This window comes from Delphinus delphis, chromosome 3 (assembly GCF_949987515.2).
Source record: "Delphinus delphis chromosome 3, mDelDel1.2, whole genome shotgun sequence".
NCBI lineage: Eukaryota > Metazoa > Chordata > Mammalia > Artiodactyla > Delphinidae > Delphinus > Delphinus delphis.
The window spans coordinates 50,624,078-50,640,545 of NC_082685.1; the positions used below are offsets into that span (position 1 = coordinate 50,624,078).

General features: G+C 35.6%; 1 protein-coding gene across 8 annotated transcripts in view; it reads right to left on the reverse strand.

Moving 5' to 3' along the window:
• The window catches only part of TCERG1 (transcription elongation regulator 1), a 60,405-nt gene that overhangs the window by 13,290 nt on the left and 30,647 nt on the right, over window positions 1–16,468 (reverse strand). For 6 of the 8 annotated variants that reach the window (XR_009518947.1, XM_060008595.1, XM_060008594.1 and 3 more), the window contains 6 exons: window positions 13,867–14,027; window positions 12,749–12,805; window positions 12,314–12,380; window positions 9,674–9,809; window positions 8,767–8,856; window positions 3,012–3,130 (listed from right to left, as the gene is read on the reverse strand). Coding sequence is in view for 7 of the 8 variants with exons in the window: in XM_060008595.1 (XP_059864578.1) it covers window positions 3,012–3,130; window positions 8,767–8,856; window positions 9,674–9,809; window positions 12,314–12,380; window positions 12,749–12,805; window positions 13,867–14,027 (630 nt within the window). In the remaining variant the exon portion in view is untranslated. Of the gene's footprint in view, window positions 1–3,011; window positions 3,131–8,766; window positions 8,857–9,673; window positions 9,810–11,188; window positions 11,240–12,313; window positions 12,381–12,748; window positions 12,806–13,866; window positions 14,028–16,468 lie in introns of all 8 variants that reach the window. The other 2 variants (XM_060008600.1, XM_060008599.1) reach the window with 1 other exon arrangement.

Genomic DNA, 16,468 nt, shown 5'->3' on the forward strand with positions numbered 1-16,468 from the left:
CATTTTTAGAGGTGAAAAATAAAGCTTACTTTCCCCTATAAAACTACTTATCTCAATTCAAAAATAAAACACCTCCGCTTAGGTATTAACACAAAGATTAAATTACTACTTTAATTATCAAGAAAAAACTGGCTGGTTAACTTTAGAATTTGGAGTTTAAAACATCAGCTGAAGAATAGGCGTACTACTCACTGCTAACATTTGCTATTTTTTTTTATAAATTTATTTATTTATTTTTGGCTGTGTTGGCTGCTGTGCGCGGGCTTTCTCTAGTTGTGGCAAGCAGGGGGGCTACTCTTCGTTGCGGTGCACGGGCTTCCCACTGCGGTGGCTCCCCCTGTTGCGGAGCCCAGGCTCTAGGCACACGGGCCTCAGTAGTTGCGGCACGTGGGCTCAGTAGTTGTGGCCCGCGGGCTCCAGAGCGTAGGCTCAGCAGTTGTGGCACACGGGCCCAGCCGCTCCGCAGCATGTGGAATCCTCCCGGACCAGGGCTCGAACCCGTGTCCCCTGCACTAGCAGGTGGACTCTCAACCACAGCGCCACCGGGGAAGCCCTAACATTTGCTATTTTTAAGCTTTGCTAACCAAAGCCAGATTCTAACAATCTTTTTATATGCAACTGGTATTAACTCAAAATTTTTAACAAAAGGATACATTGCAAAACTGGGTATGTAACCACACATATACATACAATGGATATGTAACCATAATAAAATTATATGGTAAAATAAAAATGCATAACCCAGAAAAGGGATAATATGTAGTCCATTAAACCTATTTTCTTTTCATGATAAGTATACCTTGCTTTATAATTTTAAGACAAAAAAAGCAATTATTACTATGATTAAACTTTTTAAAATGTAAAATCAATGTATAAAAGTGAGAATTCAATTATTTTATACATACTTATATTATTCAGAATAGGTTAAAAAATATGTAAAATATATCTTTTTTTTTTACCAGAAGAGACTAAAATGAAGTTTTAGCATTAGATTCCCATACAGATGTTTTCATATGACTCATCTTTTAATTCCAAAAATGCTATTTTATAACAGACAAGGTAGAGAATCTTTTGCAGGAAAAAAGTGAGGTGGATAGTTGGTTGGTGGTAGGGGATGGGAAAGAGAATAGTGACTCGCAGTTGACCATAGGAGGTATACCTGAAATTTCCATTGGAAAAGAAAAAAGACATAGAAGAAACAGGCACTAAAGTTAGGTAATTCTCCCCAGCCATTCCTTCCCTTGGAATAAACTCCAGTGCTTTATATCTATGAACTGTACTGAAGAACAGTTAGTGGTCTTTTCCCAATTCAAAGTAGCTCTATGGACGGTATTTTCTCAACTTTAAGTTTTTCCTCTTTGTTTTCTACTACTTACTAAAATTGGTCCTAATCTCTATGCTAGTATTAAAATGCATCAACTTAGCAATACAGCACAATGTCCCAAGTGCTAAGACTTCCAGTTATGTGCCTGATGGTTTTACTTTCTGAAATAACCTGCATAGTAAAGATCACTTCAACAATTCTATCTGCCCCGTAAGAATATCAGTAGGGTACTGTGATACAGCAAGACTTAATTTGTCAAATCCACAAAAGAGAAATCTCATTGGAGTCTCAATTATTCCCAGACCCATAAAGGGTTTTTATAGATATATTTTGCTGAATCATTTGAAAATAACCTGTAGACATCATGAGACTCCATCTATAAACACTTCAGCATACATCTCCTGAGGCTAAATACTTTTTCTTCCATAACCACAATATCCAAGAAAATTACTAATCTCTAATATTATATAATACCAATTCATGTTCCAATTTCCTCAACTGCCTTCCAAAACGTCTTTTATAACCCAGTCGCAATTGCATTGACCCATGAACTTACCCTTTTGATTAAGAAAAAGCCCAAGACCCCCTGGAAAGTCTGAAACTCTGTTAACCTCTGAAGAATATTACATTCTTTATGGTCACAAATACTCAGCTTGCTTTTATGAAATCTGTATTAATAACACCATTAAGTTTTCCTTCATTTTTCAAATATACACTTCTGAAAAAGTGTACCAAATACACTTTTCCAAACAACAATACTCTTCCCTGTCTCCACTGACAAAAGTAACTGTTTAAACAAGATAAACTTTTATAAAAAGTGCCATTTAACCCAGAGACTCCATGATTCTACCCCATAGTTTTAGAGATTCTCCATGTTCTTGTATACTCAAAGCAACTTAATATCTCTACAAGAAAGTGATTCTCCCTGTCTTGACTATTCTGTGTAATACTGGAACCCAGCTGAAATCCCACATTCACTCAGGGAAGTTACCTAATTTGCATATATCTTACTTTCCTTATCTGTAAAATAGGTAGGATATGAGCACCTGAATCACACTGGTTGTTTTGAAGACTGAATGAGATAATATACATACACATATGCATGTACTTTAACTGCATATATGTGTAAGTTCATACATCTAAAATATCCAATAACTGATGCCATTATTATTATAATGCTAATAAGCACATAAGTTTAAAATGTCTCCTTTCTTTAGCCCTTTACATATATTCAATATATATTAACAATTAAATGAAAATGTCAGACAAGACAATAATCTAGACACTTTGAAATTTTTGAAATGAAAGGTCCTTCACCACTTCAATTCAATCAAAATAATGTTCCCACTCTGCAATTCATTATGTGTAAAACTTAAAGAAGACAGGGACAGATTTTTAATCATTTACCAGTTTCCAGAGAAGGAAACTTATTCTCAGAGGGAAGCCTTTAAAACAAAGGTACCCTTTCTTGAAAACCAATGCCTCACAGAGCACCAGGGATTCCCTCCAAAGAACGAAGATTCTTAGAAAGGCAGAAACCAATAATGAAACAAGAAGTTCTTCATGTCCAGAAGTCCAAAAGATGTGTGTGTGTGTGCGCATGTGTGTACACACACATATATATATTCAACTGATCTAGGAGAAAATATATACATACTTCGATATTTGATAGTAATAAACCATATACCTTGGATTAAATTTTGCTTCTTCCATCATTTTTTTGAAATCTTCCTTGGCTTGCATTATTTTGTTTTTCTTTTCCCTGCGTTCTTCCTCTGCCCTGGTCTTTACATACTGATCAAATACCTATTACAAAAATAAACCAATTTGACAAGTTAGTCTTTCATGTAGGTAATCTAAATACCAAAGTGTAGAATCTTTGCTTCTCTCTTTTTTTTTTTTTTTTTTGCGGTATGCGGGCCTCTCACCGCTGTGGCCCCTCCCGCTGCAGAGCACAGGCTCCGGACACGCAGGCTCAGTGGCCACACGGGCCACAGGCCCAGCCGCTCCACAGCATGTGGGATCCTCCGGGACCGGGGCACGAACCCGCGCCCCCTGCATCGGCAGGCAGATTCCCAACCACTGCGCCACCAGGGAAGCCCCTGCTTCTCTTTAAGACATAATTATTTTCACCCAGAATGTAATCTTGCTTTACACATATTCTATATATTTTTTCCCACTTAATAATGTATAGTCAAGATGATGAACTTTTGAAGTCACAAACCAGTAAGAACAGAGAAATGTGGAAAAAAGAAAACAGCAACTCTGGAAGCTGAAAAGCACATGGAGAGGTGATAAAGGATTTGGCAGACACAAGAAAGCTGGCCCTAAACCAGCAGTCAAGAAAACAAAGTAACCAATTTTGTAAATTAGAGAATCCTCAAACAGCTCCAGAATTGATAGCACCAGATACCCATGAAGTGAGGATAGGGTAATGCTACAATAAAGCTTTTTAAGAAGCAGTTTAACCACTAGATCCTCGTTGCCAACTTTATGTATCTGGGGCACTGCCACTCCTGAAACTCAGTAAGGCAACAGGTTATTCTCTAGAGTAAGGGTTACCAAATCGCAATCTGCTAGCCAAATCTGGCCTGTTGCCTCTTTCTTTACAGCACAAGAATAGTTTTGATATTTTTATATGGTTGGGGAAAGTAAGAGAAAACTTCATGATACACGAAAATTAAATGAAATTTAAATTTCAGTGTCCATAAAGCTTTATTTGAACACAGTCATGTTCATTCCTTTACATAAATCCGTGGGTCTTCTCACACTACAACAGTAGAGTTACACAATCATGACGGAGACCACGTGGCCCACAAAACCTAAAATATTTATTATCTAACCCTTTATGTTAAAAATTTGCTGACCCTTGTTCTAAAAGGCAAAACACTCTCTCTGGTCTGGAGGAACATAAATTAAGAATGAGGCGTACCAGATTGAGAAAACAGGGAATTAAGCAGTTACTTACCACATATCAAGACACAGTTCTTTCAGAACCAATGCAGCAAGAGCAAGGAGACTAAAAGTCCTTATCCAGGATCTAACCAGCCTAAAAATTACTTGCTCTGCAGGATCGCAACAAACTAGCCTAAATCACCTTACAGCGGGGTGGCTCAACCTCAGCACTTTTGACATTTTGGACCAGATCATGTTCAGCAGCATCGCTGGCCAAAAGATGCCAGCAGCACTCCCTCAGTTGTGACAAACAAAAATGTCCCCTAGGGCAAAAATGCCCTGGTTGAGAACCACTGTTCTACAGTAAAGTCAACAATCATGAGAGACCACCAGATGCTAAGAGTGCCCAAATAGCACCTTAGTGCCTTGTTCTTAATCATCAGCAGTTAGGGTCCACAAAAACATCTAAGGATACTCTCCAACATGAAAAAAGAGACCAAGACAGAAAAAACTTAGGGGAAAGAGAGACTATACAGGAAAATGAAAAATAAGAAAAAAATCCTAAACTATATCATAAAATTAAGACATTGCAACCATGAAACAAGAAAACTCAACAAAAAAAGAACTCCTAAAGCATGACAAAGAAAATAAAAAATCTAACTGAAGGGTTATTAGACAATAAAGTTGAGAAAATCATCCAGAAAGTTTTTTAAAAAGACAGAGATAGAAAACAAGAGAGAAAAGATACGAAACTCTGAGGACCAGCCCAGAGCACAAATGCTCTGGCCGAGAATGGAAAAATAAAGCAGCTGGAAGGAAATCAAAAAAGCAATGCAAGAAAATCTAAGAACTGAAAGATAAAAGTTTCTACATTGGAAGGGCCACCAAGTGCCTAGCACAAAGGGCCCTTCCACCAGCCATACACAATCACCATGAAATTTCAGAACACTGAAGACTAACAGAAGATCCTACATGTTACAGAAAAAATAAGGTCCACATACAAGGGAACAAGTAATAAACAGAAGTTCCAAAAATAACAGTGAAAACTATATGCAGAGCAATGCCTTCAAAATCCTGAAGGAACAAGATTTCCAACTTCAAATTCCTTAGCAAGCCAAACAATTCCAAATAAGGGTACAATAAAAGTGTTTTCAAATATATAAGGCCTCAAAAATTTATTTCCCATGCACATTCTCTCAGGAAGCTACTACAGAGATAGAATGCATTAAAAGAGAGTAAACCAAGAAAGAAACGACATACAATGCAGGAGACAGGTAAACTTCCCCCTCCACAAAAAAAGAGAGATGAAGGAAATCCCCAGGATGATGATCAAGAGCTGTCATCCTCAAAAATGACAGCTGTACATCAGGTGTTGAGGGCAACCAGTCCAGACTGAAGAAAGTCAGAAGGCTCTGAAAGAAATGTCTTCTGGAAGATAAAACACTCTTAATATTTTTCCAAACATATCTTAAAGAACTCTGTGGCTCCTTAAAAATGTGCATGCACGTCTTAGAAAAAGGTAAAACAGAAGAAGTTGTTTTTTTTTTTAATACTTAAGACCTTGGGTTCGATCCCTGATCAGGGAACTAGATCCCACACGCATGCCACAACTAAGGAGCCTCCCTGCCACAACAAAGACCCAGCGCAACCAAACAAACAAATAAATAAATAAATACTTAAACACTTCAGACCTCTTTCCAGGTAAGTTCATATATATCCACAAATCTTTAAAAGCTATATAGAAATATATACAATTATCTCCGCAGTCCCCTGCTAGGCATGTAGGTCATTTTCAAAACCTTCTAAATATAGCACTGTAGTAGCTCATGAAAGTATCTGCAGGCTAACAGAAGTGGGGAAGAGTGTTGTTTCCAACCCCTCTCCTATCTCAGTATATAGTTCTTACTTGTAAAAGTACTAAATTATATATAAAAGCCAAGTGAATTTATATTAAGTTTCCTTTCAGAAGCTGGAAAAAACTTCATATCCTCTCCTCTAGGATATCCCACACCAAGGTTAGGATTCACTCTCTGAGATGAACATCTCATAGAAAATTAGAAATTCTGGTATGCTTCCAAGTTTCTCCTAATTATTTGTGCCATGCCTCCCAATACAATCGGCTTTACGTTCCCTCATTCCTTACACTCCAGTTTTAAAAAAAGATTTCTACTCAAAAAGTATGAGAACCTTTGAGTTTTTATTTAAAACAGAATAATGCTTGATACTTTTTCTCTTTTTAACTGTAACTCTATTAAGGAGTTAATAATACCACCAGCTTATAAAATGCCTTCAAAATTAAAAAAGAATTTTAGTTCTCAATATGTACTTGTAATTTAACTCAGAAACTGCAACACTCAGTGCCATGAAGAGTAAAAGTCATAAAAGTTTTAAAGTTAAGTCTTCAGGGATATTCGGGTTAAAGCACTGTTCCAGGCACCACATACAGAGCAATCAACAAAACAAAGTTCCTGCCCTCTGTGGTAGGAAAAGACAGATGGTTAAGATAATTTTAGATAGAATTCTGAGTGCTACAAAGAAAGTAAAGAAGGCAAAGAGACAGGTTAATCAGAAGGCACCTGGTCAAGTATCTGAATGTAATGATTTAGTCAGCTATGCAAGCACCTAGGGGAAGAACATTCCAGGAAAAGGGACTAATAAGTACCAGAATATGCCTGTATTGGCCAAGGCATATCAAGGCCAGCGTGGCTAGAATAAATGAACATAAAAAAGAGGCCTGAGAAGTATGCAGACATGAGTGTATGTAGAATCTTATAGGTCATGAAAAAGAGTTTCAATTTTATCCTAAATGAAATAGTATGCAATGCACATTTTTTAAGCAAGGGAACAGTGCCTTAATTTGTCAAACTTTAAAACTAGTCTGGCTGCTGTGTGGAAAAAGAACTTGACTACAGAGGAGAGCAAGAATGGAAGGAGGCAAGGAGATCAATTAGGGGCCACACAGATGACCATGGTACCTTGAATTAGGGTATAGCAAGGGAAATGGTAAATAAGAGGTAAATAAATGGTAAATAATTTAGAAAAGGTTGTGGAGGTAGATTTTGCTGATAAGACTTGAAATGCACAGTGGGGAAAAGTAAAGAATCAAGCTAATTTATAGGTTTTGATAGGGCCATCAACTGAGGTGAAAATGAGACCATCACAAATAGTTTAAAATAAAAAAGACTACAGTGCATGAAACACAGATGCAAGTACATATGGAAAGTCATGTCTTCCTATTATGAGTCTAAAATACATGTTTGGTACACTGTAAATTTCATCTCTTCATAAAATGTCTATGATTAGACCTACATGCATAATGGTACAAACTGTGCAGAGAATTATTACAACCATTAAACTATAAATATGGAAGATGGACACTACTTCTACCAAATGAAATTGTGTAGCTCAACAGCACTATAGCAAGTGGTTCGACATACTCACCATTTTACAGAAATGACTGTCAGGGTGGTCCAGGTAATTCAGGAATTATATAAGTTGGAAGTGTGCAACACTTTAGAGGAAGCAGCAATCACTATGAGATGGTATGTGTCACTGAATCATCGTGGAAATAAATGGCAGCTCAGTAACAAGTTAACTCTAGTTCTTATAATTCTTATTAGTTCAGTAGAGACCTTGAAGCGTCCATTATTACTCTAAGTTTACGATGAAAAGACATTTTAACAGTTGCCACTTAATAGATGTGGAATTTGTGTGGGTAGCATGTGTGAGATAAAAACACGCTGAGTCTTGTCTATCTACAATACAGACACATATATATGTATATGTATATTAGCACATAACAGTTGGGAAGGGTCAAGTGTTCAACAATGGGCCTATCAGCTGGAAATGATTGGAGGTAGGTTTTATTCCTTTTTACTCATCTGTATTTTGCTATTTTTCTACATTAAATTTGCATCATTTGACCAGTAAAAACTAAGTTAATAAATGCATGTGAAATGACCCTGAAACCTTGGTATAACATCAGTATGTATGAAGCATAAGGACAAAATGTGCATGAGGCAAAGCCATGTCCACAATGGCAAAAGAATCCAAGTATTTCTGAGGCAGAAATGTCCACACAAAGGATCACTATGTTCTAAGGTATGAAACTGTTCTTAAAGTACTATGTTAGAAAAATAAAGGATCGTACTTTATTCCTTACAATTTAAAAATTATACTGGGGACTTCCCTGGTGGCGCAGTGGTTAAGAATCCGCCTGCCAATGCAGGGGACACGGGTTTGAGCCCTGGTCCGGGAAGATCCCACATGCCATGGAGCACCGAGGCCCATGCGCCACAACTACTGAGCCCGTGCTCTAGAGCCCACGTGCCACAACTACTGAGCCTGCATGCCACAACCAGTGAAGCCTGCGTGCCTAGAGCCCGTGCTCCACAACAAGAGAAGCCACCACAATGAGAAGCCGGTGCACCGCAACAAAGACCCAAAACAGCCATAAATAAATAAATAAATTTATATTAATTAATTAATTTAAAAAATTGTGCTGGCAAGGGATATACATTACTTAAATACTGTTATTTTCCTTTTACCTGTTTTCTCTCTTTTGGATTAAGCAATAAGTACCGAGGATCAAAAACTATCTTGTGTAACTCCTTCTCCCATGTTGAAAAAGCAGACACCTTTAAAATAAAAAAATGTATTGCCTCATAATTAAGTTGGCTCTAAAAACAGAAAGGTCATATAATTTTGCTTGAAATCTACAGGACATCTGCTTAAAAAGGACACATAATAAAAGCCATACTGCCGTTTCCATCACTAATAAATGACAAGCAGTGGGAGGCTAGCAATAGCACACTTCCACACTAATTGGCTCTGAACATTTCTATATTATATAGAAATAACACACACTTAATTACTCATTAAAATAACCACTACTGTGTGACATTTTAAAAATCAGTACATCAGAAAAAGCCTTGAAGATTTGCATTTTGATTTCCCAAGCTTGCTCCAACCTTGTGAACAATGTTGGGATTTAAAGTTGAACAATTTTACTTACTCAAATGAATCTGTGAATATAATCAAAAGGTTGAAATCCCTTCTCAATTAAGCTTCATTAACAGTAATATCATAAAGTACCAGTTCTCCTTTAACCAAAAGCCATTCTGTAGATATTAAAAGAATCACATACACCTTACCTATTCCGTGTAGTCCGCCATTCTGTAATGTTAATATTCGTCTTATATTACTCACCAAAATTTAATGACCCAATAAATGTTAAATGTTATTTGTACTTAAAAGGACAGTAAAATGGCATCTAGTTAAACATGATATCATTAGCCAGGAAAAAGGCTGTTTGAAAGAGTACAGTGATTTGACAGGCTTCCCTTATCCGCCCCCCACAACATGAGCACTAACCTTAGATTTGACCTTTTAGCAAGACATATTTATATTACTTATACAAAACAGAAATATCTCCCCCAAAGATTGTTTTCTGACCCCTCTCTCTAGCAGCATGTCCTTGAACTGCTTCATTCGGGCCTCCAGAGGGACAATGGCCCTTTCTCGGGCAGCTTTAATTTCAGCTTCCATGGCAGCTTCTTTCTCTGAATCAATGTCTTTATTATCGTCTCTCCTATAAAAAAGAAAATATAGGCATCAACTGACAAAATATTAATAAGGAATCTTATTAAAATCTTAAAATCACCGGAATATCCAAGACTCACTACTGAGCAGCATATTTTTGGCAAAAAAGAATTATATTGAGGGTTTCAAATAAACTCTAAGGGATAAGCAACTTTCACTAAAATAATAATAATAAAGTTACAATGAGCTTCTAATGATGTTACAGTGGCTGCATTGTTAGGAATGAAAAATACCTTTAATGTGCTGTCTCTCCCTGACACTAGCTGATACACAAAATGAACTACCTTACTTAAAAACAAAAACAAAAAACTTATCTAATATTGCATTAAAACTCTATGTGTTAGAATCAAACAGCACAGAATATAGTTTTTAGTTCTTGAAATTATATAGGAAAAGCAATATTTTCCAAAATGTTTTACATTATAAATGCATACAATTTTTAATCTAATAAAAATTGGTATAAGTCTTAGTAATCTCAAATATTTATTTTGAAAATAAAATATCTGCAAACCTGGCCAAGTGGATATGTGAGATATATACCTTACCTACCTGACATTTTTTTTACTCACTTTCTGGGTGATAAGTTGAGATTTAAGTTGAAGGACAGGTCCCAGAGAGCAACATAGGCCCCGGAGTGGTTAGGTGGAATTAGAACTGTTCATCAATGACTAAACTACTTCTTGTTTCTCCAAAAATGCACCTCAGGGCTAAGGGCAACCCTGCTGCTGTACGGTACTCAAGTGAGATTGTAAACATGAAATTGAGTCAACTCTCAAACCTCTGCCCTATGAAGAAGGACCATTCATGTGAATAATCAAAAAAAGTAATTCAGTAACATTCAGGTGTGTTTAAGCAGATCTTCCTTCTTAAATTCGATCTGCTAAGTATAAAAATAAAATTGGTTCATATTTCCTGCATAAACTTAAAGAGAATTAGGAAAACAGAACATCAGGAAATTCAAAAGCATGCTATATAGGAAAATGAAGGTAGCCCAGGAGATGAATGGAACTAATAAGGCCAGCCCACAAATATAGTGAGAGGTAACTGGCAATTTAGGGAATGAATCAAAAAATAGAAGATATAGTCCGTGACCTGCAGGAACTTAGCGAGATAGTCTGTGACCTAAGATATGCACAAAACAAACAGGTAAAAGCAATTTGCCAAACAATATACCCTCTTATAATAATTCACTTAAGAACTATTTAAATAAAGAGTTAAAAGACATCCAAGAAATACAACTAATGAAAACAAATAACCTTTATAGAATTATACTAAATGAAAATGTCACAATACAAACTATCACTATCTATCTCAATAAAAGAAATAAAGAAAAACTAAGCCAGGAAAAATAGGCTTTTAGCTTTGTACCTAAATAGAGAAGCTCGGGCAATCCACATAAAGGACTTCTTTGACATTCTCCTGATAAAAGCAGTTAAAAACCTTACAGAGTTGTCTATAAGAACAAACAATTAAAAACAACCTAAAAGTTTAACATTGTAGGAACATCCAAAATTATGGTACATAAACAGAATGAATACAGTCATTTATAATAATTAAGAAAACAAACATCTTATTCTACATTTTTTAAAAAAAGAACACAAATTCAGTTGATTACAACCAATAAAAATACTTATACATTTGGTCAAGAACTAAAAAAGTCAACTGTAAAAATTCAAACAGCTGTTGTTACTGTGGTCAATTATGAGTGACTCTTTAATATCTTACTTTCTTTAACATTGTTGCCAATAAAGAAAATTTTTTAAAAAAGAACCACCCTTGACAGGGGTTGTCTCACTGATTTCTTTGCCGTAATTTGGCTGCATTCAATCTGTCCTTTTCAGATAAGGACTATGATAAACCAGTCCATAGTAACATCTTCAAACTTTCCTTTTTGCTGCTAAATAATGGTCCCATGCCTCCCCGGCCCATACACAAACACCTTCTACCCCACCCTTTCACCCCCCATAGTTAGTAACATTCATTTTACCAAGCACTGGTCAAGCTAATACTTCCACTTATACCACTCTCTTTCTCTCAGAGCACTTTCTAATAAGCTTATGGGTTCCCTCCAAGTAATGACCACGGACACAAGGACTAGTGAAGTGACCAGTATATAAAAAGAGAGAGAAATCTGGGTCTACATTTATCAGATTTTTGGAATGGTGTCTGTTGGGGTCTACATTAAGGAGGTAACATTTTTATAAAATTCAGGCATAATGAATGTCTGAAAATAATTTATCAACTCCTAAAATGTCATTTGACTTCATAATACATATTTAAATAACCAAATCTTTTGCACATCTAGCAACAGAAGGGACACCATTTCTACATCCTGAAGCAAAGCTTTTTAATAACAGGCCTAAAGAGAGCAATCATGACTTCTGTCTCCTAACACACACATTACCTGTCCCAATCATGAACTGACTGCACCTAATCACAGCTTTTAAAAGGTAAAAATCTACCTAAATTACATAAACAGTAAGTATTACTTACTTCCGTTTTTTGGCTTTAACAGGTTCATCTTCATTCATTTCTTCCATTAATTCTTGTTCTTCTTTAACTATAAGAAAATTTAATTAAACTATCAGAATAAAAATAAGCAAGCAGGGGCTTCCCTGGTGGCGCAGTGGTTGAGAGTCCACCTGCCGATGCAGGGGATACGGGTTCGTGCCCTGGTCCGGGAGGATCCCATATGCCACGGAGCGGCTGGGCCCGTGAGCCATGGCCACTGAGTCTGCGTGTCCGGAGCCTGTGCTCCGCAACGGGAGAGGCCATAGCAGTGAGAGGCCCGCATGCCGCAAAAAATAAAATAAAATAAAATCAGTAAGCAAAAATTTAAATATTTAGGTATGAATCCTTCCACTAACCACTACTGGAACACTGGTGTTAGCAGCATTTTTTTAAAGCTGCAACTTATAGTTCACTCACTTGCGCTCATAGAGAACTGCCACTTTTGGATGGACAGCATTGTCGGGGTTGGGTGCCCTGGCAAAAAAAAAAACATTTCAAATATTATGAATAGTATATGCACATGGTACACAATCTTTTCTTTTAAAAAATTACTGTTTATATATCTATCTCATAACACTTCTTTATAAAACATTAAACAAAGCATGATAATTCTAAACCTCCTCTATTCATCTTCCCTTTACATTAAATCTTTGATTCATTTTGAAATCTTTATTAACACATGTATTTATCAAATAAATGAATCAAATCCTTGTATCTTCTGCACCGGGTAGATGAAGTTTCACTAATTTGGAAATCACTAGTAAGCAGAAAATGTTAGTATCACGTATACATAATCTACGAAGATTTCTCAATTATTATTAAATGACATACCAGGATTTGTTTCAATTGAATTATTAAATGATTCATTTATCATGCTTCTATACTACACAAGGGGGTTCTTTAAAAACACAACCATATCAATACAATGGCAAATTACCAATAAAACACATGCAATAAAAATATGTACAAATATTTCTATTTATTATATATCATATATACTGAAATGCTATCTGAACATAAAGTAGGTTAAAAGATTATCTCTTAATAAGGTGCAGGAGTCTCCCTAGTCTCAGGAATAAGGCTTACCTTCCCTATATTTCATCAAGTTTAAAAGACCTTTGCATTTTTATTTTACAAAACTTTAGTAAACTTTATTTTAAAAATACTCTGTACAGTTTGATTATTTCAAAATATATATTACTAATCACAAAAGGTGCTAAAAGGCTCACTGAGGAGCATTTTAATAAGCATGGAGCAAGCATGAGCAGTACCTACATATCTTGGACTGACAACCCTGAAAAGGACAAGAAGTTAAAAAAATATATATAATATTTTACAAAACATAATTTTACCCAAATTCTCTATTTTTTAAATTATTGAACTCAACCTAGAAGAGCAGTCTATTTTCCATTTCTCAAATATTCCTTTTCTTATATTCCTTGAAAACAGAGAGGATTTCTAAGTTGCCTCACATTTTCCATAAAAATATTAAAAGAATATTAAAATTAGAGGGTAACTCCTAATTTAAAACTTACTTAGTTTCTTCATTTCTTCCATTCCTTTTTTATGAGGGGGCTCCTGAATAATTTTGTCAACATCCGCCCTTCCAATCAGATCATCAGGTCGGTCCCACATAGAAAGACGGGTGGTAGGATTATAAAAGAAGACCCTCTCATCACCAGTCCAAACAACACACCTATGAATTGATTCAAACATTATTTTCTTATGTTATGGAACATTATTTTATAGTTAGGTCTTTTACTACCATCCAACCAAAAGGGGAGGTGGTGGTGGGGAAGGACACACTAATATTATTAGTTACTTATAGAGAGCAAAATATGATTTTTAGAACAGAACAGAGCTGACTGGCTATGGGTAAAATAGCAGCTCAACATACTTATGGAGAAAACCAGGAAAAGCAAAGCAATTTGTGATCAGAATTTAGAGTGCTCAGGAACTTAAGTCTGGCACACTCAATTTTAACCTATCACAAAAGATGAATTTACTAGCGAAAAATAATGCTATTAAGCAGTTCTGAAGCTGAAGAACAGACCATGGCACCCTACGTATTACATAATACTTCTTAATGTTTCTTACCAAACCAGATTACAAACTCAAATGCAATCATTTATGAAGGCTTTAATATCTGACTATATCAAATATTAAAAAAGAAAGAGAAGTCCCTATCGTGTATGGCACTGTAGCCCACTACAGCCCACTGTTCCTATTAATTACAACTAGAAACTCAGCAACAACATAGAAAAGACAAGTACATGAGAACTCTGTAAGGTTTTTTAAAAAAAATAAACAGACATATGGAGTCAAAATTTAGAGAAGCAAGGGTATAAATTTCCCCTCCTCTCTCAAACCTCTGCCCTGAGGTGGCCCCTAGTTGCACAGTGATAGTAGCACAGGCAGCTAAAACTCTAAGAGAAACCAGGTCTTTATGACCAGATAATCAAAAGTTAATCCACAGCTGCCATCAAGGTGACCTAGATGTTGAAATTATCAAACAAAGCTTCTATTGTTGAAATAATCAAAGACTTTACAGCAGCAGTTAGAAAAACAAAAACAAAGATAAGCAAAAACTTGAAATGAATGAAGACAGAAGTTCTCAGCAGAGAAACTGAAAAAAAAGAATGAGGAGTGTCTCAGAAACCTATGGGACTATATCAAAATGCCTAACAGACACGTCTTTCGGATCCCAGAAGAAGAGACTATTGGGGCAGAAAAAATTTGAAGACAAAATGGCTCCCAAAAATCTCCAAATTTGGTAAAAGACATAAATACTAAGGAAGCTCAGTGAACCCCAAACAGGATAAACTTCCAGAAAATCATTTTTAGACACACATAATCAAACAGGTGAAAATCAAATAGAAAAATCCTTGATAGCAGCTAAGAAAAATATGGCACAAAACAAACAGGGAAACAAGTCCAATGATCATGAATTAATTACCAGAAATCAGAGGCAAAAATACAGTAAAACAACATCCTTAAAGCCCTGGAAAAAGGAAATGCAAACCTAGAACTCCATATACAGCAAAAATATCCTTCAGGAACAAGGGAAAAGACATTCCCCAATGAAGGGAAACTAAGAGATTTCATCTCCATCAGAATTGCCCTATAAGAAAGTTTTTCTGAAAGGAAATGATTCTTCAAAAAAAAAAAAAAACAACCCCTGGATCTTTAGTAATGAAGGGAAAACAACAGAAATGGTAAATATCAAAGATATTTTTTCCTCTTAAGTTCTTCAAAATATGTATGAAAAATTACTCAAAACGAACCTATATGGTAGCAAGGTTTCCATATTTTATGTGAAGTGGTACAATAATAATTCTAAGTAGGCTATAATGGTTAGGTATGTATACTGTAATCCCTAGAACAACAAAAGTTAATGCAAAGAGATATCACCAGAAAGCCAACAGATAAATTATTAAATGGAATGTTGGAAAATGCTCAAATAATTCAAATGCAAGTAGTAAAGGGGGAACAGAGGAACAAAAATAAAGAAGACAGAAAAAATAATAGATCTAAATCCAACCAAAAGTTACATTCATGTGGTTGTTCTTTCTGTTTATTTTTCTCAGCCTTCTCAAATGTTTCTTCTTGTTCTTGACTATGTACCAAGCAGAGCCTGTTCACCTTTTTACTATTTCTAATGTGGCTTTAATTTCTATTATTATATTCTGTTATTTCTGATTTCATATTTCTCTTTCATTTATTTCATGAATTGCATCAGAATTGACAGTGAATAAAAACACAAGACACTACTATAAGCTGTCTTAAGAGACAAACTTTAAACATAAAATCATAGAAAGGGTGAAAGTAAATGGATGGAAAAAGATGCACACAACATTAAGGCAGGCATGGCTATTTTAATAACAGATGAAGACAAAGGGTATTATGAGATAAATAGGGTCATTTCATAATGATAAAAAAAAGACAATCAGGAACACATAACAACTGTAAAATGTATATAAGCCTATTTACAGAGCTTAAAAATAGATGAAGAACGGACCAATTAGAGAGGAATACGCAATCCCACTATTGTAAAAGATTAATAGAACTCTCTCTCAACAACTGACAAACCAAACCCCAAAACTAAGAGTACTAAAGGCCATCTGCTGAACAATAAAA